Source organism: Lissotriton vulgaris, chromosome 7 (genome assembly GCF_964263255.1).
Source record: "Lissotriton vulgaris chromosome 7, aLisVul1.2, whole genome shotgun sequence".
Lineage (NCBI taxonomy): Eukaryota > Metazoa > Chordata > Amphibia > Caudata > Salamandridae > Lissotriton > Lissotriton vulgaris.
In genome coordinates, this window is record NC_141695.1 from 1485482912 (window position 1) to 1485506245 (window position 23334).

The 23334-nt window shown below is 42.0% G+C and overlaps 1 protein-coding gene across 4 annotated transcripts in view; it reads right to left on the reverse strand.

The window, feature by feature from the left end:
• The window catches only part of ITCH (itchy E3 ubiquitin protein ligase), a 1274207-nt gene that overhangs the window by 353946 nt on the left and 896927 nt on the right, over positions 1–23334 (reverse strand). For all 4 annotated transcript variants that reach the window (XM_086932290.1, XM_086932292.1, XM_086932291.1 and 1 more), the window contains one exon: positions 15484–15617. In XM_086932290.1, the coding sequence (XP_086788416.1) occupies positions 15484–15617 (134 nt within the window). The remainder of the gene's footprint in view (positions 1–15483; positions 15618–23334) is intronic.

Below are 23334 nucleotides of genomic sequence, written 5' to 3' on the forward strand. Positions count from 1 at the left end.
GTCCAGATATATTAATAATTAGGATTAGATCTTCTAAAGGCTTAAATATCCTTTTAGTTAATATTTATGTTAGGGGCCTCCAGGGTGGTAGGGTTTCACCCACCCTTCTCCTCCTGGACGACTTCCTCTCTAGAGTATCTGAAGAGGGGCATAAGGTTGTGTTGGGGGACTTTAATACATGCTTTGAGCCCCTGGGTATTGAAGATGGTTCTCTTACAGAGGAAGAAGATATGTTGTGGGGAATACCACAGCTCGAGTTACCACCGATTGGGAAATGGTCTTGCTCCGCCACATTTATCAAGGGGCTGTGCCTAGATTTGGGCCTGAGAGCAACTAATGGTAGGGTAAGATCAGATAGGATGGGTAGGCACACATTCAATAACGGCAGACACAGTAGTCGTATCGAATATATTTTAGTCGATGTGCAGCTGTGGGTTGCAGTTGTTGATATGGAAATCATGGAACGCCCCGAAAGTGATCATGCCCCGCTTGTATTGGCTTTAAGGGATTTTAGCTTTCAAAGGATCAAGAGTTGTGAAACAAACGTAGTCCTAGCTGAGGTTACCCTAAGTAATGATATGAGAAGGGTGCGCTGGCCTAAAATTGCTGTGGATGAAGTGGCGTGAAAGGAGATTAGAACTTTAGTGTCCAGCTCTTTGGAGCTTTTGAATAATTGTGGGTCGCAGGACGAGTTTAATGCAAATCTTACAAGTATACATACCAATTTGTTTCTGGGCCTCAAAAAGCTGTTTATTAAGATTATCCCTAAACAGGTCAGGAAGATGAAGCCTAGAGTAGTCACATGGTATGATGATGAGTGTCGACGGACACAAGGGGACTTGTTTTTAGCAATCAAATCTAAAAACCACGGATAAATTAGGTCCTGTAGAAAACGAAGCAAAACGTAAGGCTAAAACTAACTGGGATGAGGATCGGTAGTTAACCTTGACCGAAGCTTGTGGTTATCGTAACATGCAACAGTTTTGGCACCTATTAAAATGGGGGAAAGGCCAGGATGATCACCCTAGCCCAGCATCTGTTGGTCAACAACAGTGGGTAAGCTTCTTTGAGGAACAATTCAGGAGTAACAATGTTGTTTTGGTTGATCTCCCATGCTCCGTTTCTGAGGAATCACTCACGTTTTCTATTCCTGAGGCTAGAAATATTATGAAAACAATCCCGAGAGGTAAAGCACCTGGCCCCGATTGCATTCCTGCTGATGTATTTCTGTAGGATCAGGATCTCTGGGCCTCATATATTTCCCATCTGGTAAATGCACTTGCTTCTGGAGCGAAGGTCCCAGATTCCTGGTACGGGGCTGAAATTCTACCAATCTACAAGAAAGGCGATCGCTCGGTTCCCTCAAACTACCGTCCGATCAGCCTCATCGATGCAGTGCAAAAAATAACAGCCCGCCTCGTATTAGGTAGGATCCAGGAATGGATTAATGATTTTGACATTCTCACACCTCTGCAGGCAGGTTTCCGGTCTCATGTGAGCACTCTTGACCAAGCATTCCGTTTTGTGCTCCTATATTGGAAGACAGTTGCTTTTGGCAAGGGCAAGCTATACGCAGCCTTGGTGGACCTAAGGTCCGCATTTGACCTTGTTCCTAGGGCCAAGCTGTGGGAATGCCTATTGAAAATGGGAATGCCTGCTGTTCTTGTGCGACTCTTAGTGAATTTACATGCCCACACTTTTGCACAAGTACGTTGGGGTAAGCCCGGGGAGGTTACGGATAGATTTCCAGTTGCCAAAGGTGTTAGACAAGGGTGTGTTCTGGCCCCTACTTTGTTTTCCCTATTTATTAATGGGGTCACCAATTATTTTGTGAACCACCCCACGGATGCTCCTACACTGGCGGGGATGAAAGTACCTCTGCTGATGTTCGCAGACGACACCCTGTTAATATCTAAGACGAGGCAGGGTCTCCAGCTGGCCCTGTCAAGATTTGAGCTGTTTTGGCACAAGCATGAGCTGGAGGTCAACGTGTCCAAAACAAAGTTTATGGTGCTGAGAGGACCAACTCCAATGGCTGCCAGGGTTACAATGGGTGGTACCACCCTTGAGCAGACTACGTTATTCACATACTTAGATGTCACTTTTAGTGAAAACCTTAGTTGGAAACCGCAAGTCGAGCTCCTGAACATAAAAGTTCTTACACCCGGCCAATGTCCCCGCTCATGAAAATCTATGGCACAAAAATGTTACCCTCTGTTTTGTATGGAGCAGAGCTTTGGGGCTACAGCAATCTGGATCCCCTAAAGGTAGCCCAAAATAAATTTCTCAGGGCGGCGATTGGTTTACCGAAATCCACTCCGCGCATCCCGCTCCTGTACGACTTAGGGTGCCAACCAGTGGAAGACCTAGCGAGATTCAGACCCCTAGCATTTTGGCAGCGTCTGTGGACCACACCAGAGATATTGCTTTATGCCAAAGCATGTTTAGAGGTAAGGGATTCCCTGGGCTCTGACAATATAGGATAGTTCAAAGGGGTAAGATCTACTCTTTGCGCCATGGGGCTTGATGAACTATGGCATAACCCTGACTCGGCCACCTTCCCTCCCAAAAAAGAGCTGAGAAATCTTTACTGGGAATGGGTAGTTGGTAAAAGACATTTGGAAAGGACAGGAAGTTCCCTTACAACGACATTTGTTCTTCTGAAGGATGTCTCTTCCCTTGAAAAGTACTGGATGTCATCACCAAGCCCCTGGATCGCAAACTATTCCATCAACTGAGAGTTGGCTCGTTACCACTGAGGTGCCTAACTACATCATGGGGTAAGGGAGGGCCAGAGCACTGCCCACTGTGTACCAGGCAGGGTGAAAGTGTGTGTCATTTTCTCTTTGTATGCCCCCTGTATGTTGCCCCTAGAAAAAAAGTGGCTGCGCCCATTATGTAGAAGTTTGGGCACTCGTTCAGCATCTACAGCCTGTAGAATTTAAAAATCTGATCTATCGCCCTTGATAGTAATAGGGGTTGCAAAATACCTTGGTTGGGCTTGGATTCTACGCTTGAGGTTGATTAACTCGCATCAAGGTCCCAGTTAAATATTCTACAAGGTCCGAGTTAGACTGTGATATCTTGTAATAACTGTTTTTATTATGTTTAACTTTTTAAATCTGTAAATGAAGTCGTGTATAAGTGATTTAATTCTGTCTTAGCGAAGTTTTTAACTTCACATTAAATTATTTTTTTACTAATTATCCTTGCACCTTAGAAATTGAGATATTATGTTGGATGTGTAGCATGTCTTTTAAGATGAACAATCGAATAAAGACTTCTTTTGACTTGACTATATCCCCTACGAATTTAAGGAACGATGAAGTAGACATGCTAGCTGGGAATAGATATAGAGCCCTAGCATACTCCGAGTAGAAGGGGTGTCTGAGTGAAATGGATTAGGAATTCGGGACGTCGGACACCCTGGACTTACTATCTTGGAATATAAATAGATATAGAAAAATAGCGTCCCAAGAGAGTTTTAACAATATCCTTAAGAGCACAGACATCGTATGTTTACAGGAGACTTGGCTGTGCAACGAAACTCGAGTCACAGAGGGCTTTGCCCACCACCTGAAAGCAGCAAGGAAGAATCCATTTGAGGACAACTGATGTTGGCATCCTCAACAACTGATGTTGGCATCCTCAAAAATTGCCAGAAGAATAGAATACCTTGAACTAAAATGTCAGTGGGCGCTAGGTAGCAGAGTGCTGACACTGAATGATGACTCTTGTTATGAAGGAATATGCATTATTAATGTATATATTCAGAAGGGAAAGGAAGAGGTTTACAAGGTGGACCTGGAAAATCTAAAAAAGGACATGGAAATTATATGTGATACCTACCCAAAGGATATGTTTCTGATGATGGGCGACTTAAACCACAGATTTGACCCACGAAAGAATTGATTTATGGTGTAGTGATTTACTAAGAGCCTATAATATAGAGACCACAAAGTTCCCCCCGGCAATATTTCGCCCCAAGGTGTGGCTCTGGGTCAATTGCTGGGTTCCATGGGCTTGATATTTGTAAATGGTAGAACGGAGGCCGACTGGCCAGCCAAGCGAACATTTATTTTAGGTCAGCAACTGTGTCCAATAGACTACGTGTTCACACACGCCTGGAGCTTGGACTTAATCAAGCATTTTGAAGTATTGAGGGTGGCAGGTAGCGATCATTATCCCTTATTGACTAAACTTTACGCTAAGAAGGGTTGCCAGAAAGCGACAGCTCTCCAAGTACATGTAGAATATACAAAGGGGCTTACAACTCGTATTTCAGAGGAGCATATTCAAAAATTAAGAGCTGTCCAGTTGACCCTCCCATTAGAAAAATTGACATCTGAGGACGATAATGTCTGGTATGCAAAAACAATAGGTCAATTAGTAGAATGCTTAAGGGTCAAAATTAAGGGGCTTATTAGGATTGCGGTTTTTCCGCATCCTCTGGGCCGGCGGAAGCCACCGCCTGCCCGAAGGATGCAGAAAAACCGCTGCGGACCCACCAAAGACCCACCGCCACATTAGGATGGCTGGTGGGTCCTGGTTTCAGTCCGCTGCTTTTCCGCCGCGGTTGGCTTACAACCGTGGCGGAAAAGCTCTAATATGGAGGCGGTGTCTCTCAGACACCGCCTGCCATATTAGGATGGATTAGAAAACATGCTTTTCCACGGCGGCTTTTCCGCCGTGGAAAAGCATGTGGTACTTCACTGCAGGGCCCCGTTGCGGGGCCCCTGGGTGAAGGGGGGTGGGGGGTGCACATGGGGGTACCTATGGTACCCCCCAGCATTTGTGTGCAGAAATCGCCAGGCACCGCACGGTGCCTGCCGCTTTCTGCACACAAATGCAATGTGTGCATTTTTACCATTGCGGCGGGTGCAGCTTGAAGCTGCATCCGCCGCAATGGTAAAAATAGAGGATGTGACCGCCAGGGTGGCGGTCACATCCTAATTGCACAGGAGGAACCTCCGCAGGCCATGCGGAGGTTCCCTCCTACTCTGGGGTCGCGGACGGACGCAAGTCCGTCCGCGATCCTAATGGGCCCCTAAATGTGGTAAACCCGGGGCAGACATCAATAAAAGATCACACACCAAAAAGAGTCCATGGTTTGATGAGGAATGTCGCAAAGCAAAAGCTAACATCAGGCAAAAGGAAAGAAAACTTAAAAGAAGGTTTAATGAAGAACTGCTAACTAACCTTAGGAATCTAAGGATAAAATATAAAACAATCATTAGGAATAAGAAAAGAACTTATAAAGACGGATGCTGGGCATCCTTACTAGAGGTAATTGAAGACAAAAATGTGAAAGGTTTCAGGCGCTTGGTACAAGAAAGCTCCGGTAAAGTGTTAGGGTCTCTGCAGTGCTCAGTTCGAGAGGATAAAAGGGTGGATTACCTGGAGGAAATCTATGGGAAGTTGCCAACTATAGATAAATTAAGTACAACGGCATGGCCAAGTGTGAGGGAAGAGGTAAAAGACCATTTCTAGTCACATTAGGAAGATAATATCTAGCCTAAACTTAACCTGTGCGACTGGCCCAGATAATTTGCCGGCTGTTATGATAAAATCTAAGCCAGAATGGTGGTCAGAGTTCCAAGCGAATATGTTCCAGGGGATTCTTGAGTCAGGGATCATGCCAGACAATTGGAAAGGAGCGATCGTTAGACAATCCACAAAAAAGGCGACGTAAATGCCCCAAAATACTACAGACTAATAAACCTACTAGACATAGGTGAAAAAGTATTCGCCAAGGTAATCTTGTTACTACTTAAAGACTGGGTGGAAGAAAAACAGATTGTGCCCCCAGAACAATGAGGGTTTAAAGAGGGACACTCAACGGTGGACCATTGCTTCGCCATCTGCGGAAGTCGCTCGAGCAGAAGGGTAGTCTGTTTTGCTGCTTCGTGGACTTCCGCACAGCATTTCACCTGGTGGACAGGGAGGGGCTGTGGTAGACTTTGATAGGATACAATATCCCGGGGGATCTACTGAGCTTGATTAAAGCCCTGCACACGGAATACTGGGCCCAGATAATTTTGGATGTAGAGGGGAGTTTATCGCGGAAAATCCAAATTGGCAATGGGCTAAGGCAGGAGTGCGTACTAACGCCCCTGCTCTTTTCCCTGTTCCTCCCGGACTTGCCCCAAAACCTAGGAAACGCAAGAGGGGCAAGCCCGAAGCAAATTGGGAAACATATTTCATGCTTACTTTACGCGGACAACCTGGTAATCATGGACCAGACAGAGATTGGCTTACAAAGAAAATTAAACATGTTTAAAGAATATTGCCAGGTCAAAAAACTAGTGATTAACATGGATAAGACTAAGATCTTATGTTTAGGTAGAAGGAAAACAGGGTTTTCTTGGCATTTGGGGACAGAAAAGTTGGAAAAAGTAACAGAATCTAAATACTTGGGGATGTGGTTTGAGAGAGGCTTGCAATGGCATACCCATCTTGACGCACTAAAACGGAGGACAGCCGCCTCAGTGAAGGGTTTAAAAGAGTAAATAATGTGTATGGTGAAATGTCTGACAGACCGGTTCTAAAAGCCTACTCTGCAATGGTTCCACCCCAATTTTTGTATGGCGCAGAGGTGCTTTACTTGAGTGGCAAAAAATCGGTGGGACATGGAGGAGGGAAATAGCCTGAAAAATCTATTCTCTATGCCTAAAACGTCAATGGTACAGGCAGCAAGACTAGAAATGGGAATCACCTCATGGGGTATAACAGCTTGCTTGGCACTACTACGCTTTTGCCAACGTTTGGGTTCGGGTGATGAACACAAAATCTCACAGTGGTGCAGGAATAAAATTGTAAATAGTGAGTTAAATTGGGCAAAAGAGAACAGAGACATTGTCAATAAAGCGTGTAGTATGTTGAAGCTTAAGCTGTGCCCCCTGTCCCTTCATCTCATGATAGACAAGAGGGATCTTAGGATCCCGGGAAAAAACCCATCTCCAGTACAGGACTAAGATTAAATACTGAGGAAAAGCTCAGTTCTCCATATGGCCACAGTGTGGCAAAAGGAACTACACTTCCCCTATATTGACAGGCTACCTTGCTGCCCATTAAGGCGAGAAGTGTTAAGGCTAACAATTGGAGTAAACCTATGTTATGCGAACAAAGGGGTAAAAGGTTCCATGATACAAAATAAAGGAAACCTTTAAGTGGGAATGACTAACTTAGACATAGCTTGTGCCATGGGAAAATATATAAAATGCATGGAGATGGATGATTAGGTGTTATGTGCATGAGGAGAAGTAGTCACAAAAGGTTAGAAGCTAGGTGGATAGAAACACACAGGAAATTATAATATATCTGTGTGTTTTAGAAATTTAAAAAAAAAATCTTTTGATTTTAAAAAAGCCCTGAGAGATATTGCCTCCAAGAATGTGTAAAGATCTATTTTACATTTTTATATATATATATTGTATTAAATGTTATGTTAAATTATTTGTATATACTTTTATGGTTGTAAAAGACCGAATAAAGTTTCTATTGAACTGGAAAAAAACATATCTTTTGGTCAAGATCTACTTATTTTGGTTGGAAGGATAGGAGCTGTATGAGGCGCTTAAGGAATTTGTCTTCTTCCTACTCTGGGTCCTGCTGAAAGTGATCTTTGTTTTTTGTGAATGGTAAAGCCACAAAATTCTGTGATGAGGAACACATCTGTCCTTATAAGAGGAAAGTGTATGGACCACAGAAAAGATCAGAGGTCATCACTACTTGGTGTTAATACTTGGTGACCATAAGAGTAGAAGTTGGCTGCTACCAGAATTTCAGGGCTATCTTCAGAACAACACAGTCAGCTTGAGAGACACCACTAGTTAGTCAGTCTGTAAAATTCACTTTATTCAGTTAATCAGGGCTCGAAAAATCCCCAAAATGGTACTAGTCCTGCAGGACTAGTACCTTGAAAAATCTCCTCGCCCTAACTTCAACCTACTTGACCTCCGTCTCTGAAAGCGGAGCAAATGTGACAAAATAACAAGATTTAAAGGCATCTTTATTGCTCATTACCTTTGTGAACAATAAAAATGCCTTTAAATCTTGTTATCTTGTCACATTTGCTCTGTTTTCACAGACAGAGGACAAAAGTTTGTCTTCCTACTTGCCAGAAAGGGCGAGTAGGACCTAAAAGCAGCTCGACCTCGTTAAATTTAGCTAGCATATGCGAGCGGTCGAGTGGATTTTTCGAGCCCTGGGTTAATTAAAATCATAAAAGCATATTACAGAAAACACATTAAATATTACAATTGCCCAAACACCAACAAATGTAAATGTAAATCCAGTACTTGTATAGCGCACAAATCACCCCCGAAGGGGTATCTCGGTGCTGGGGGTCATTGGGAAGATTAAGCGAGCTATTGCCCAGAGTCGCATGGCGCTGGGCAGACCCCTGCCACTGGAGCCAGGGATCGAACCATGATCCCCAGCGTCCGTCGCCCTGGCCACGGCGCCACACCTCTTCCCAAGTTACAAAGAAGACATATTGTGATCATATACAAGGAAAGTCATAAAATGAAGGTTAAAATTTGTCAAGGTTAAAAATGATCTAATTCATAGTAATCCTTTTTTTCTTTATTCTGACCCCTGCTGTCAGAAAACTAGCAATATTAAAAATTTCCCACACATTAGTCCGCATCTGTAGAGACATAAAAGCAGGTCTAGCCTGAAAAAATCCTTTGCCCCTTAAAATAGGTAAAATGAACTGATTCCGGATACGGATATAATGCTCGTAGAATAACGTAAAATGCATTGAGTCCTGGGTCGAAAAATTATAGCATGAACAAGCACCCAGGTCCTCAATCTTTTTCCATCCTTTCGGTTCTGTAAGAAGTAGATGTAATTGACTGAATCCAAATCTCACTAAAAGGAAACCATGATGCTGATTGGTAACTATATTTAAATAGGGTTCCATGGTACTTGATATGGACAATAATTGATGTGTCCGCACCAATGGTTTTTAAATTTCCCTGGCCTCCCTATCCACCTGTGCAACCTGCAAAAACATATTTTTAGCCCAAGTCAAATCAGCTTTAATCAATTTTTCTGGGGAATAAAAAATGTATGGCCTTCATAGGTCGGTAGCGAGCTTTTTTATATAGCTCAGCCAAGGGATACTGCTTGCATAGTCAAGCGCTAAACAATCACAAATAATTTCACGATACATCCCTAGCTTTAGGTTTGTCCAAATGCCTATCCACTTTAATGAATGTGGCATGCTGATTAGGTCAGATATAAAACCTAACCCAGTTTCTTGATGAATTATAAAAGAGGATGTTGACTGTGGGACAGATAACAAACTATTTGGATGTCCCTCGCTTCCCTGTATCCCCATATGTCAGATCCATAACATGCTATGGTGATACATTTAGCCCTATATATGTTCAACATTGCTTGCATTGGCTTTGCCCCCAATCTACGTGCAAAGTCAAGAATAGCAAAGGTGGATCTGGCCATTACATTTCTATTTGCCTTAATTTATGGTATCCACGATCCCCTTTCATCAAATAAAACCCCTAAATAAGTAAACTAATTTACCAGTGATATCACATTGTCTATCACAAAGAGTCTTTAGTTTCCTTGGTTTAGCCCCAAAATCATTGTGTGTGATTTAGAAAAATTAACATCCAGGTCTAATGACTTCATAAAATCGGTAAAGGAAGTTAAAAGGTGCTGTAGGCCAATTGCAGTTCTAGCTATCAAGGCGGCATCATCCGCGTTAGGAGAACACGCGGGATGTCCTTGCTCGCCCCTATTAAAAACGAATCCAAGTTATTAATATATAAGGTGAATAGGAGTGGTGCTAGAATGCATCACTGTCTCACACCTTTAACAATACGAATGCTTCTAGTAAGTTTGCCTTTTTGGTCAAATCTAACTGTAGCAGTTAGGTCTTTGAGTAGATCGGCCAGAAAATTTACAATGTTCTTATCTAGTCCAGGTTTTAATAACAAGTGCCATAGTTTTGATCTATTTACTCTATCAAAGGCAGAAGAAAGGTCCATAAAGGCCAGATAAAGTGAACCTTTCTTCACAATTGTATATTTCCCGGCCAGTAAAAATAAATTCAAACACTGGTCCATGGTTCCTCTCCCTTTCCAAAATCCATGGCTTGAGAGGATGTTAGAGTCGTTTAACCAACCAGTGAGTTTACCCAGGACAACTCTTCCTAAAACCTTCACTGCAGAGTCTATCAGCGAGATAGACCTATAACATCGAGGGTCTCCTCTATTTCCCTTTTTGAAGACCGGGACTATAACTGACTTGGACCAAGATTTTTGTAGGTCAAACTTACAGGCCACAGTAAAAACATTTGCAAGTATATTAGACCATAATAAAACATTGGTTTTAAAAAGATCCACCGGGACACCATCCGGACCTGTTGCTTTATTACTTGACATCTGGTCAATGGCCTGATCAACCTGATCCCCGTATATGTTTAAAATGGTTGAGCCACCACTCTTCTGGGATGTTGCAATCCAGCAAGCCATTGCTGTTATTTAAAAAGAACGGGTTGTTCACAGAACTTAGCACTATTTTTAATTACATCAACGGAAAGTAACTCGTTCCAGGCCTCCTCTTTCTTTTTTTTTTTTTACGAGTATGTACCGCTAGTTTATAATTTTTCCTGAGGTTGGCTATAAGGGGTTTGTCATGTGGTGTTTGTTTCAAAGCAATCCTCAACTTCTGGTGAGCGTTAGTACACTTACGGTCAAACCATTTCTCACCACTGTTTGGATATTCCTTACAAGTAAATGTTAAAGCTCCAGCCACTTGGTTGCATATTTCAGCATAGGCCAGGAGGGCCTTACTATCCAAAGTCCTCGGATCACGGCAGAGCTCTAACTCCGATCCCACTTTAGCAACTAACTCGTTACAAAACTCTTCAGGGATAACCTTACACCATTTGAGTCTACGACTCTGATCTTTTGATTTAATAGGTAGATTAGGGGGACATCTGTTTGACTCAAGATTAAGCCCTATTCCTCCAGCCACAATCAAATGTAGTGGATTGTGGTCCCTAAACTGTGACCACAAGGCAGTAAAATCTTAACCCCTTCCATGCTCATGACGAGCTCAGCTCGTCATGAGGCACGGTTGAGCTGTGCTGATGACGAGATGAGCTCGTCATGAACAATGGTAATCAAAGGTTCTCAGCACAGGAGGGGAAAACCATCAGCAGCGATGGTGTTAAACATAAACTTCCAAGGCAGGGCTAATGAAAATATAATCAATAGTTTAAAAGAAGGTACATCAACCTCTCCAATCCTTCATTTGGGTATAGGAGACCAAACTCCGCCAAGATATCATCAAGAAATTCCCCTTGTTGCGTATGTTCAAAATGTGTATCCATGTGATTGCCAGGATCTAAACTATCTGTGACATGGCAATTGTTTTGACATAAATGAATGTTAAAATCACCCAAAATTTTAACCGAATAAGGTGTTACTTGTTTCTCTTTATAGGATTCCAAAAACAATTTAAGATTAGATAGATGCTCTATAGCATTAGATCTAGCAAACAAATGATAAAACTTCACAATTCAAATTTTAGTTGTATTAGTGGGAACAATTTCAACAGCTAGACAGTTCGATAAACCGGAATCCAGTTTAAGATGGTTTCCTGTAACAATCAGTGAGATCATAGTTCTTAGACCACCTTTGGATCTGCCAAGCTATAGAGGGCCTTGCTGGTTCAGCATATGTTGCGTAACCATCCAGCCCAAAAATATGATCAACTTCCCAAGTTTCTTGGAGTCTGATAACATAATACTCCCGTAGTAAATAGTTCCATATGGGGTCGTCCATTTTATTTCTTAGTCCTGCTATGTTCCAACTGAGTATTTTAACTAGACCTGGCGCTCTTGGCCAATCTTTATTGGACAGAATATTCAGGCCCACCTTCCAAGTATCTACAACCTGTCCCTGTATAGGGGTGCCAGCAATCAGTCAGTCATTCCCGTCCAAACGGCTCAGTGGCAAAAATCTATTTGTTAATTTTAGCCTGTGGTTAACAGAGCTTGCTCCTGCATTTTTCCCCAAAGTTAGGGGAGCAGCCGGATTTCCACATAATCCCTTATGAGAGTGATGGTCACCCCTGGGCCTAAAACTTATGTCCGGTTCATACCTGTTTGTGTCTGATTGCCGGTTAAAAAAAGGGGAGTGATGTTGTTCGGTCGATCAACAATTTTAGGCGGGTAAAAAAAAGCCTAAACTGAGTGCAATAATACCCTTTTGGCCCCAGTGTTTGGTTCCTTGAAAAAGCAAACCCGCAACATCCCTCTGGTCAAAATTAATAACAACACAATCACCCTCCTTCTGTTTAGAGCACGGACCTACCCACCCTGCCGGCCATAATAACATCTGAAGGTGCATTAAATCCTCCTTCAGAGTGCGAAGAGCACCAGAATCTAACTTTGCGAATTAACTCATCAGGTGCTTCCACAACATTTTCCTTAAGAGGGGGCACCCTAGTCAAAACTGCCACCAGTGGAACGGCTTGAGGTGGCAGATGGTTTTCTCCTTCTTTTAAAATGCAGATTTCTGCATTTGATCTTATTTCCCACTTCCTAGGTAACCCAACCTGATTATCACTTATTTTGGCTTCTTGGGAGGACTTCCCAGGCATAAGTCCTGAGTGAGGGACAATTGCACAACCATCCCCCAGGGGTGACCCCTTGGTAACATGTAGAGTATTCGTGTTGCAAAGCATTTTACTACATTGTATATTTCCGTCCAATTCCCTGGTAATAGCATGAGGACATGCCACACCTTCCCATTTTCTTTCAAGACAAGATAATTTCTTCATGATACCCTCAATCCCAAATTTCATGCAATGAATTATCTCTACTCTTAATGTATCAAACAGGGTGTCAATATGGGTAAAACTAAGTCCATGTCCATCATGTTGTTTACAGGCTGGATGGGCGGCCGCTCCTCTGCAGTTAAGCGACTTCTTGCCCCCTCCTGCATTACCAGCTCCTAATTGTTCAATCCAGCTTGGTGCCCTTCTTTCTCTTTTTCCTTAAAGGAGCAGAAACATACTCCTTAGATAGGATTTTGTACGGGCTAACAACATCTCTAATTGTTGTTTCTGGATATGTGTTCAATGAAGAGATACTGTCCTGTGTTAAACCACAAGCTTCCACCAGAGGAGCCTCAGCAGGATCAGGATTTGAGATCTCATTGAACAGGGCTACCAACTGATCGGGGTTACTAACAGCTGCCTCCCCTCACATAGCCAATTGGTCTTTCAGATTATGAATTTCAGATGTAATGGCACCCACAGCAGTCGTTAGGTAAGATATTATGGAGGCACAATTACGGGGGACCTTTGCTTTCATCTTCAACATATAATTTGAGGAAGGCAATTTGCGCTTACCCATTCTGGCTCCAAAACGTAAGAGGGGATGATCAGCCCGGCCTCTGTCGGTCGGTGATGGGCGCAGACGGGCTATGCTAGTCATTACGAAGACATGGAAGGGATTACCAGACCTAACTTGCACGGGTATTTGTTGAAGTCATTTGAGGGCCATGAAGACTTATCCCTGCTGTAGAACGAGCCAAACCGAGTACAACTGTAGAGAGTGCTGAGCAGGTAGACCAAGGAGAGTCAAGCACATGAGAAGGAAGCCCACATCTACATCTAATAAACGGGGCTCACCTTAAGAGCTCTTCCTAAAAAGACCCAATGACAGAGATTATCTCATTTTAGTAGATGATTAATTTGAGAGGGGCTCAAAACCCCCAGATGCCTTCCCCTCTACCACATGCTTCTTCAGCAACCTCTTATGCGATTACATGAATCAAGCTCGAATTCATAGAGATTAATGAGCGACATGAATTGCTAAAACGGAAATCTGACTCATCATGGGGCTTTGGACTATTGCCATCTACTGAAGATGATAGTGCTTACAGTGAGAGAATGCCAGTTCCAATCCATGTGAACTGACCAAGGCCCCATCATTTATTGACCACAGTAAAATTCATATTAAGACATAGGCTGAAAAGGGAATGATTTTCCCTTAGACTAGCCCCAAGCAGTACCTTCTACAGCCTCCTCAGACCGCCCAGGTACTTATGCCTCTATGGCATCTCCAAAAAATTCTGTGGTGAACAAGTAGAATTACTACATACGGGAATATCAGGTTGGGTAACCCAGTAGACTTGATGGTCAGGGTATGGGTGAATCTTGAGGATCGGCACTGTGATGCACCTCAGTATTTAAGTCGGTGTTATTAACACCATCACTGCTTATGGTTTTCCTCTCCTGTGCTGGGTCCCGAGTTATTCCATTGTTCATGACGATCTCAGCTCGTCATGAGCACAGCTCAACCGTGCCTCATGACGAGCTGAGCTCGTCATAAGCATCGAAGGGGTTAATACCACCTGGCTCATGGTCCAATGTCCCTTTTCCAGACAGTCAAAAGAAAATGCCTAGAAGTAGATGAGTGGTGGAAGTGAAAAGGAGGAGCATAAAGGAACTAGATATCTCTGCAGCCAACATAGAAACTCCGCAAAGAAATTAAGATGCATTATACTTCCTGAACAACATATGTATGACAACAGTGAGCACATATTGCGGAGAAGCCTGTAATTCTTATGTGAAGTATGGGAAGGGGTCCCAGTAAGCATGAAACATTGACAAGGAATATGCAAATAATTAAAAAGACAAATCATAGAGACACATTGTTTTAATCACAATGTGCTGGTATCATGTATATACGTCACTTATACACATTCACTAGTCAGTGACTATTTTACAGTGCCCCAAAGGTTGGGAAAGGAGGGGAGGGGGTTAGTGATACGTGTAGGTAATAGGTGAGGGAAATGGGAATGTGTATAAGTGACGTATATACATGATACCAGCACATTGTGAATAAAACAATGTGTCTCTATGATTTGTCTTTTTAATTATTTGCATATTCCTTGTCAATGTTTCATGCTTACTGGGACCCCTTCCCATACTTCAATTGATAACCCAGGTCCCCGTAACTTTTTCTGGGTATAACCCCCTTATTTATAGCCTGTAATTCTTATGTGGCTAGCTCAAAAAGCTAACTTTTGATGTGTGCTATGTTGTCTCACCCTATAACTGTGAGCTTTCCATGAGTCTGCAAGACAAGAAGGTACATGCCACTTCATTATCTGTCTATTCAGTGTTGTTAAATGTTGTACTTCAAAGTAATAGTGAAGATTTGCTGCTCCAAATAACAAATCTTGAGTTTTTACGAAAGCATAAAGTTTGACTGATTATGTGTGATCATTTTCATAAAAGATCTGGTTAATTCAGTTATAAATTGATGTAAGTGCTTTAAGGTGATGCGCTATTTGTAAAGAGAACAGTTCAAAGTACACTAATTTAACAAACAAACGGTCTCAGAGTGTAAAAGACACACTTAGCTTATGCCATAACACTGGGGATAAAAGAAAAAGAATTGAATACATTGACAAATTAAGAGTAGTAACTTACTTTATCCAGATGAGAGAGTTGTAAAACTCTGGATCCACAGATTCCAAATCATTGAGTCCAACAGGTTTATTTAAAATTCGCTTATAGAACGGTAGAGAGAAACCAGTGTCTATAAACTTGCCATGGAATAAAGCCTATTGAGCAAGAAACAACCAATGATTAAAGTAAATACCTCTTCAGTTTCAAACAATTACCAACCCCCAGAAACGAATATTTACACTCTTTAATAAAACATGATACACATTTTAAATCATCATATTCAAATGAAAAAAGAAAGAAACAATGTATGTACCCAGTTCTGTTAGGGCTCACTATTTTTTATTTTTCCAGCGGGCATGTTGCCTCAGCTTTTAGACTTCTAATAATTACTGCACTTACCTTTGTACCCCAGACCTCTCTGCCCAAACTAATAGCATGTGCTGCTAGGAATTCTAAACTAAACTACTGTGTGCTTGCTAATCACTCTTGTACACATGCATCAGCGAAAATACTGATCGCAAACTGGCAGATTCTCAGAATCTGCTAGCTCGCGACCGGTATTTTTGCATTTGGAATTTATCAACCCAAATGCAAATTTGCAATTTAATTAATCGCAAAATTTGCGATTACGCATTGCATTTAGGGAATCGCAAATCGAGATTCCCTAAATGCAATGCATGATGCAATTCCAACTTGCGAATTTGCAATTCGGGATCGCAAATTACCATCAATTTGAACTTGATGGTAATTTGCAAAACCTTTGAAACATGCACTAAAGTGCATTTTTCAAAGTTTCATGTTACAAACACACATGTCCTTGGGGCATGTATGTGTGCAACATGTGGTAACATCTCAATTTCAGGGGTGCAACAGGGTGTCCTTTTGGAACCCTTGAAATTGCATGCGCAATTTGCGAGTACCTATTTGGTACTCGCAAATTGCGCAAGCAATTCCCATTCATTCCTATGGGCCTTTAGGCTCATAGGAATGAATGGGAAGCAATTCCTTAATTGTGATTCGCAATTTGCGGGACGCAATTAAGGAATTTGTAGGAATCACAAATATTTTTTGCGATTCCTTTATGCATAGGGATATGCGAATCCTAAATAGCGATTTCTTAAAATTCGCTATTTAGGATTCGCAAATCCTGACTTTGATGCATGTGGCCCTTTGCTCCATCCAACTTTTTCATTACACTTAATAGATCAAAACACAACATGGAATTTAACTGCAGTTGTTTAGGAGACTGTATGGGAGCAACTTGGTGAGAATATTACTATCACAGCAGTAAATGGAGCTGGGACTCTTTCAACCATGCCCTAATTCAGCAGACACCATTGCCTTTGCATTGGAATTGCATAATGTCAGCGACATAGCACAACACTAGTGTAAAACAGTTAAAGATTGGTTTTTAGAAACCTCTCACTTTTACTGCTGATTTGAAATATACTAGGACTACTGGTACATCTGAGGGAAGCTGTAGACAGATACCACTACCAATGGGTAGTCAATGTTTAACAAAAAGTTTTCCAGCAAGTACATTTATCTGGCTTGACCAACTAAAGTATATGGGCGGTGGCTCTTCAATGTCAATACCATTTTTCTTTCACCTCAAAAATATTCTTGAGCTTCCCAACTCCGGCTATATACTCTTTTGCAATTCATCATAAAATCGTACCTTCGCTTTATGCATTCATCTGGAATCTGTGTAAGATCCTGAAAATTGTGTTTTTCACATACACGTACAGGACACAGAGCAAATATGTCACACATTTAAGTACGATGAAAGATGTTATTGATGTCACCAAACTTATTTCCATAAGCACAATCTATAGTAACAAACATATTCAAGCCTTTTTTTTACTCAAGGTCACACACACGCCCAACCTAAGTGTGTGCTGTTGTTGACTTCTTTCTGCTTTTCGGCACTTAGTATGGCTATTCTCAGAGGTTACTTTATATCAGGCCGGGGCGTTCAATTCTGTTCCGCTTGTGGAATTTGGGGAATTTTGCACTCCACGGAGAACGCAGAATTACCAAAACATCTGCGGCTGCGCAGAATTTTTTGCTTGTTTGCGCTTTCAAAATGCGTGTTCGCAAGATATTTCCCCCAGCATGAAAATAGCATTCGGGAACAGGAAAAAAGAATTGTGAATGGGCGGAACAAGCAATTCCGTGTATTCGTGGAATACTGCGCGTGCTCGCAGAGATTGTTTTCTGTTTCGCTGAGCTTTGCGTAGCCCACACCTACTTGATATTGAGAATTGGTTAATATGAATGCAGCAAGAACGAGTGCAAATGAATGCAAAGGCCCAACACCAGTTGAAAAGCTTTCAGAAATGTGGGTAAAGCCACAAGTGGGTTTGCACTCCCTTGACTTGTGGGCCACCACAATCTTGAAAATTGTGGTCATGGAATTTAGTGTTCTGTGATGAAATGGAAGATATGTGTTGCAAGTTAATTCCCCCCTCTATATTGAAACTAAGTGATACCAGAGCTGGGTTTTTATCAATATCTGCTACACTAAACATGCAGTACTACTTCATTCTACAAACATAATACAGAGTATCATAATTGCCATCTTATAGTGAATTTTCTGCTCAATATGCTTCTGATGAGATCACACCTATCAGCACTGACTTTTTAAACATGCAGTGAGTGGCTGATAACCTTATTCAATGTGTTTTAGTATATGATCGTAAATCTTGATTGGCAGCTGGGCATTCAATGAGCAATTTATTACCCAAAATAAGCCTGCATGTGTTTGAATGGCTAGTTTTTCATCACTTGAAAATGGAGGATCTCTCTAAGGAGGTGCATGCCCTCCAAACAGGAGATTGAATGGTTCCTCTCATGTTAATGTATCAGGCATACCTTAGGATCATTGTAGAGTCTTCCTTGATTACTCTGAAGTCAGTAGTTTTGAATTCTTTTCATTTCCCCCTGAGCTTTTTTCCTGCTAGTTTTTTATTGTAACTTGATTCCTATGGTGCACACAAGAGTAAAGCATTTGATTGCCTGTAGAGCTTACGATAAAAAAAGGAAAGCATGCTGCGAAAAGCTGTACGATTAAGGGAACCAATAACCTAACGTAAGTAGAAACGATGCTAAACGACAATGGCCTGAGGGAAGTGAGTACTACAAAAGGGAAAAAACTGGTCAAGAAATTTGAGAAAAAAAGTAAGGCCCATAAAATCAATCTGGCATACTTCTGTAACGTGAAACTCTAGTTTATTGTCATTTGGCGGACATTTAACTGGTGACTACAACCTCTTAATCCCAAATATTCTGTGCACTAAAGGTTTTCAGCTTCCAGTGTAAGGAGGGCAAGGATACAGATATGATGGGGCATAATTTGAATAGTGATATAACTCCAAGGGGATCTGCTGGGGAACTAGCCCAGGGACACCTACCTCAGATCTTATCAGTGGTTGGTGATTTGATTAGACACCTGAGAAGTGAGTTTTTTTTTATTTAAGGCAAGTCTTATCTATGCTACTCGATCTTATGCCTAAACATCCACACAGGCCTCCCCAGGAAACCCCAATTACACTTCTTGTCAACCTTAGCATAGAAAGGTTTCTTAGATCTCTCCTGCCTCACATTAAAAGCAATATAAATAGCCAGAGAGGCAATATGAGCAGGGTAGGCCCTACAAAGGGGCCACCAACTGGGACAGGACATGGGAGGCACACCATGAGACCACAATGATTACAGTTTAGTACATATCCACAAACCATGGGAAACCGACCATTAACCTTTAGTCCCTTATTAGTTGTTACTGAGATGAAAGCAGGGGCAGCCGATATTGCCCCTCAGGCCTTTGCTCCTTTTAACTGACATAGTAAACCACAGAGTAGACCATGTTTTTACTGACTTTTAAGTCTACTCCAGTTGCAGTTTACCAAAAGAGAACAATGTTTACATGACAAGTGTCCCCAAATTGCGCCAGGTTGTTTACGAAAACCAGGTATCTTTAAAAGATAAGTTAGTCGATTGGATCCGAAATGTCCAACACTTCTACTCTATTGTATTTACAGATGTTGTTTATGGCAAACGTTATACAAATCCCAATGTACGATGTGAGTTTATACAGATTACTCAAGCTAATGAGAATATTTCGGCAGGATTAATTATATCCGACCTGAAGTCCAATCTTCTCCTGCAAGCCGAGATTCCGTTTAAAATGGGGCCCTAAAATAATTCAAGTTTACAAAACGACCTGATTCCAACCTTAAAGAGTCATTGAAGGTATTACTGTTAAATAGAACAAATAAGGGGCTGGTCACAAATGTAATCCATTGACTCCCTTTGAAGGAAAATGGTAACTGTAGGGCCAATGCTAACTCATCCTTATTGTGTTATCACATTCCACCATAGGAGAATGTTCTCGCAGAGACCAACATTACAAATAAAGGGCCTGGGGTCTTACCTGGATTGGTTATGTTTGTATCCCTATGAGTTTATATCAAAAGGGAGGGAATAGTTTTTGGGCTTTTAGCTAGGTCCAGCGTACCTGCCCTAAACGTCATGCAACAAAGAAAGAGTACGCAGTTCCTCTGTGAAATATTATTCACAAAAACACCACCAAGATAGGTATATATGGTGGAGTATGTCAAACAGGGGTCTTAAAATAAAGGAGATGGGGGAATTTCTCCTTTCGGAACTAGGGCTCTCACACACCCAGCAAGCTAGGTGTCATGCTTCACCATTTGAGCCTGCTCCTCGTTGGGCCGGCGCTGCAATGCCCAATGGTCACCCTTAAAGGGGCTCTTTATCGGAGATCTTTTGTTCCTTGCCATAAGGGTGCAGTGGGGGTGAGAGGGCCTAGTTAGATGTAGATGTATGTAAAGTGTTATTAATAAAATAGGTTAACGGTTCCTTTGAACAACTTTATTCTATTGGTTACCTATCCTAAGTAAACTATAAAAGGAGGGGTAGTGTGTTCTATGAACTAGGTAACAGAACACCTACTCTACTCCTTAATGGTCGACATGTTTCTCGCCTTGTGATTGTCTATATAAGATCATTGGCGATTCTTCAGGACCGCGCATAAAAGACAATTAGTGAAAATAGAGCCATCTACATGAAGGCATGGTAAGTGTAATTTGAGGAGCAACGGCTGGGGTAGGTCGTACGATCGGTTCCTATTTGGAACAGGGACATTACTGTGAGTGTCTCGAGTACCGCTGTACCGGATGAGGCATGAATATACAGTATTTTACGTGGTCCACATCACCTAGGAGGATCCCCCCTAGGCTATTAACAGTGGCAAGTAGAAAATTACACTTACCACGCCTTCATGTAGATCGCTCTATTTTCACTAATTGTCTTTTTGCACGGTCCTGAAGAATCGCCTTGAGGCTCAAATGATGAAGCATGACACCTAGCTTGCTGGGTGTGTGAGAGCCCTAGTTCCGAAAGGAGGAATTCCCCCTCCTCCATTATTTTAAGACCCCTGTTTGACATACTTCACCATATATACCTATCTTGGTGGCGTTTTTGTGAATAATATTTCACAGAGGAACTGCGTACTCTTTCTTTGTTGCATGTATCCCTATGAACTCACATAGCATAGAAACTACCACCGGAGCTGGTGGGTTATCTCAACACGTTGCACATAGAAACATTTCCATTTTAAAAAATTATTTCTTTATTGAGTTTTGTCACATTATAACAAAAGCAAGAACCACTTCACATTTGGCGCCTGCAATAAGCTTTTCATGTTGCAATACATCTCTTTAACTCATTCCACAGGACCTGGAGCTGACAAGTGTCTCAAGTGAAGGTATGTGCTATGTTTACTCACCCTTTGTGTGCACTCGGAGCAGTTTATTTCACATCTCAGCGATTATCTACCATGTATGTCGCCTTACTTCCCGGATAAGAGCTAGGGGTATCTGGGGGGGCCCGGGGAGGGAGGAGGTGGAGGCACATTTATATATTATTATTATGGGTGAGCTTGCCACTACATTTGAACCGTCTGGTCTATCCTTAGAGCTAGAAGAGGATGAGTACTGGGGTATCCCCAAACTAGCTGTACCCTATAAGAAATATCAGAGCAGATCCACCCTGCAATTAGTGATGGTCACATTTTTCATGGTCTATTAGTGGCTGATCCTCTTCAGAAAGTAATGCCGCCCAAACATTCATCAGGAGGAACTTATATATAAGTAATACTTACTATATCTTTCTCGATCTGCAGTTACGGTGCAAAATGGTCGATATGACCGTGACGCATAGGCACAAGAGTTATCACAACCCACTGGTCCGTTACCTAAATGGCACTGAATAATTATTTAGTGGGTATAGTAAGCCCATGTGCATTTGCTCTATTACAGACCGAAGGATTGTAAAATGGGCCGACATTAGTTGCCGTCCAATTGCTACTAAATAGATACATGGAATCGATAATCTTTCACTGGTCTCTTTTTTTTGTAATGATCAAGACTTTGCAATATTAGAAATTCACATGTTATTTGCTAATTGGCAAGTGTTCTTTTTTGAAGCACCTTAAACCGAAAAAAGGAGCACCTAAATCACTGGAGTGGTTTCATTCAGATCCTAGGGCTGCTAAGCCTGATCTTTTTTCTGCTATTAAGTAAGGTGATAAATATAGTATGTATGAAACCCAGGTCGAAAAAAATATCCTTTGACCAGTGAAACCGGCAAGGGAAACTGGAATCTGGGAGGTTCTTTAACCCCTTCGATGCTGATGACGAGCTCAGCTCGTCATCACCCACGGGGGTCGTGTGCTGATGACGAGCTGAGCTCGTCATGAAGAGTGGGAAGCAGAGTAATTCAGCACCCAGCGGGAAAACGCCTAGCATCCAAGTGGTTAAGAAGCAGCCAAACCAAAAGACAAAAGCATTTTGGGAAATAGCAACTCATGACCGTTGTAATAAAGTCATGAGAACCGAACTCTACATTCAACCAATTGATTGGGTCCTCACCTTAAGGCCGTCTCTACTGCCTTGTGCTACCATTCAAGAACCCAGACGTGATCCCCAACAGTACCTGTCCCATCAGCTTCTCGGTTTGATACTTTTAGTGCTATCTGTGCTCAAAGATCGGGGAAGGCTCCAGTCAGACAAGATTCCAGCTGATATTTTTCGCTTTGAGCCTTCAGTTTGGCTATCATATAAAAGTACTTTTTATTACGACATAGCAGCAAGTGCTTTATTTACAAATTTGTGGATGGACCAGAGACAATTCGCAGGGATGTCACAATGTGCTAGGCAAAAAAATCTTTTGCAAACAAGTTCTTGACAAGTTGACAGCTGCCATCTCTGAGAACGAGGCTTTGAGCCATTTTTTAAGCTGGACTTAAACCTAGGGCAGGTACCGTGGACCAGACTTTCTTTTGACTAATAGGAGGGCATGGATATAAGCCAGGGAAACCAGTAACTTGCTCTCATTGGTTTATGGGCCCTTTTAATTTGGTCCTGAAAACAAAGCTATAGTAGGCACTCTCTAGGATGGGCGCTCCCCCAGTTCTAGTACAGATGAACAAGTTACTTGCTTTTGGTAATTCATTATTCGATAAAGACAGTCTAGTCACAGACTCCTTAACTTTTGAATTCTCCCCAGGTGTCAGACTGGATCCGGAAATTTTTCAGCAGTATCTCTGTGTGCCGGCGCCTTACAACTCTCTAATGAAGTTGACTCCGGTTGTGATGTCAGTGAGGTTATATAGGTCCCCTCTGGTGCGCAGATGTCCATTTCTTCTGTGAAACCTTCCGCGCCAGAACGTGGAACCACTATAGAAACTGGCTGTGGAAACAGTGTGCCAAAAAGAACAATGTATCTTTGAAACAAGAAAATGGAAATTAATGGTATAGTAATACAAAATCAGGATCTATAAGGTACGAC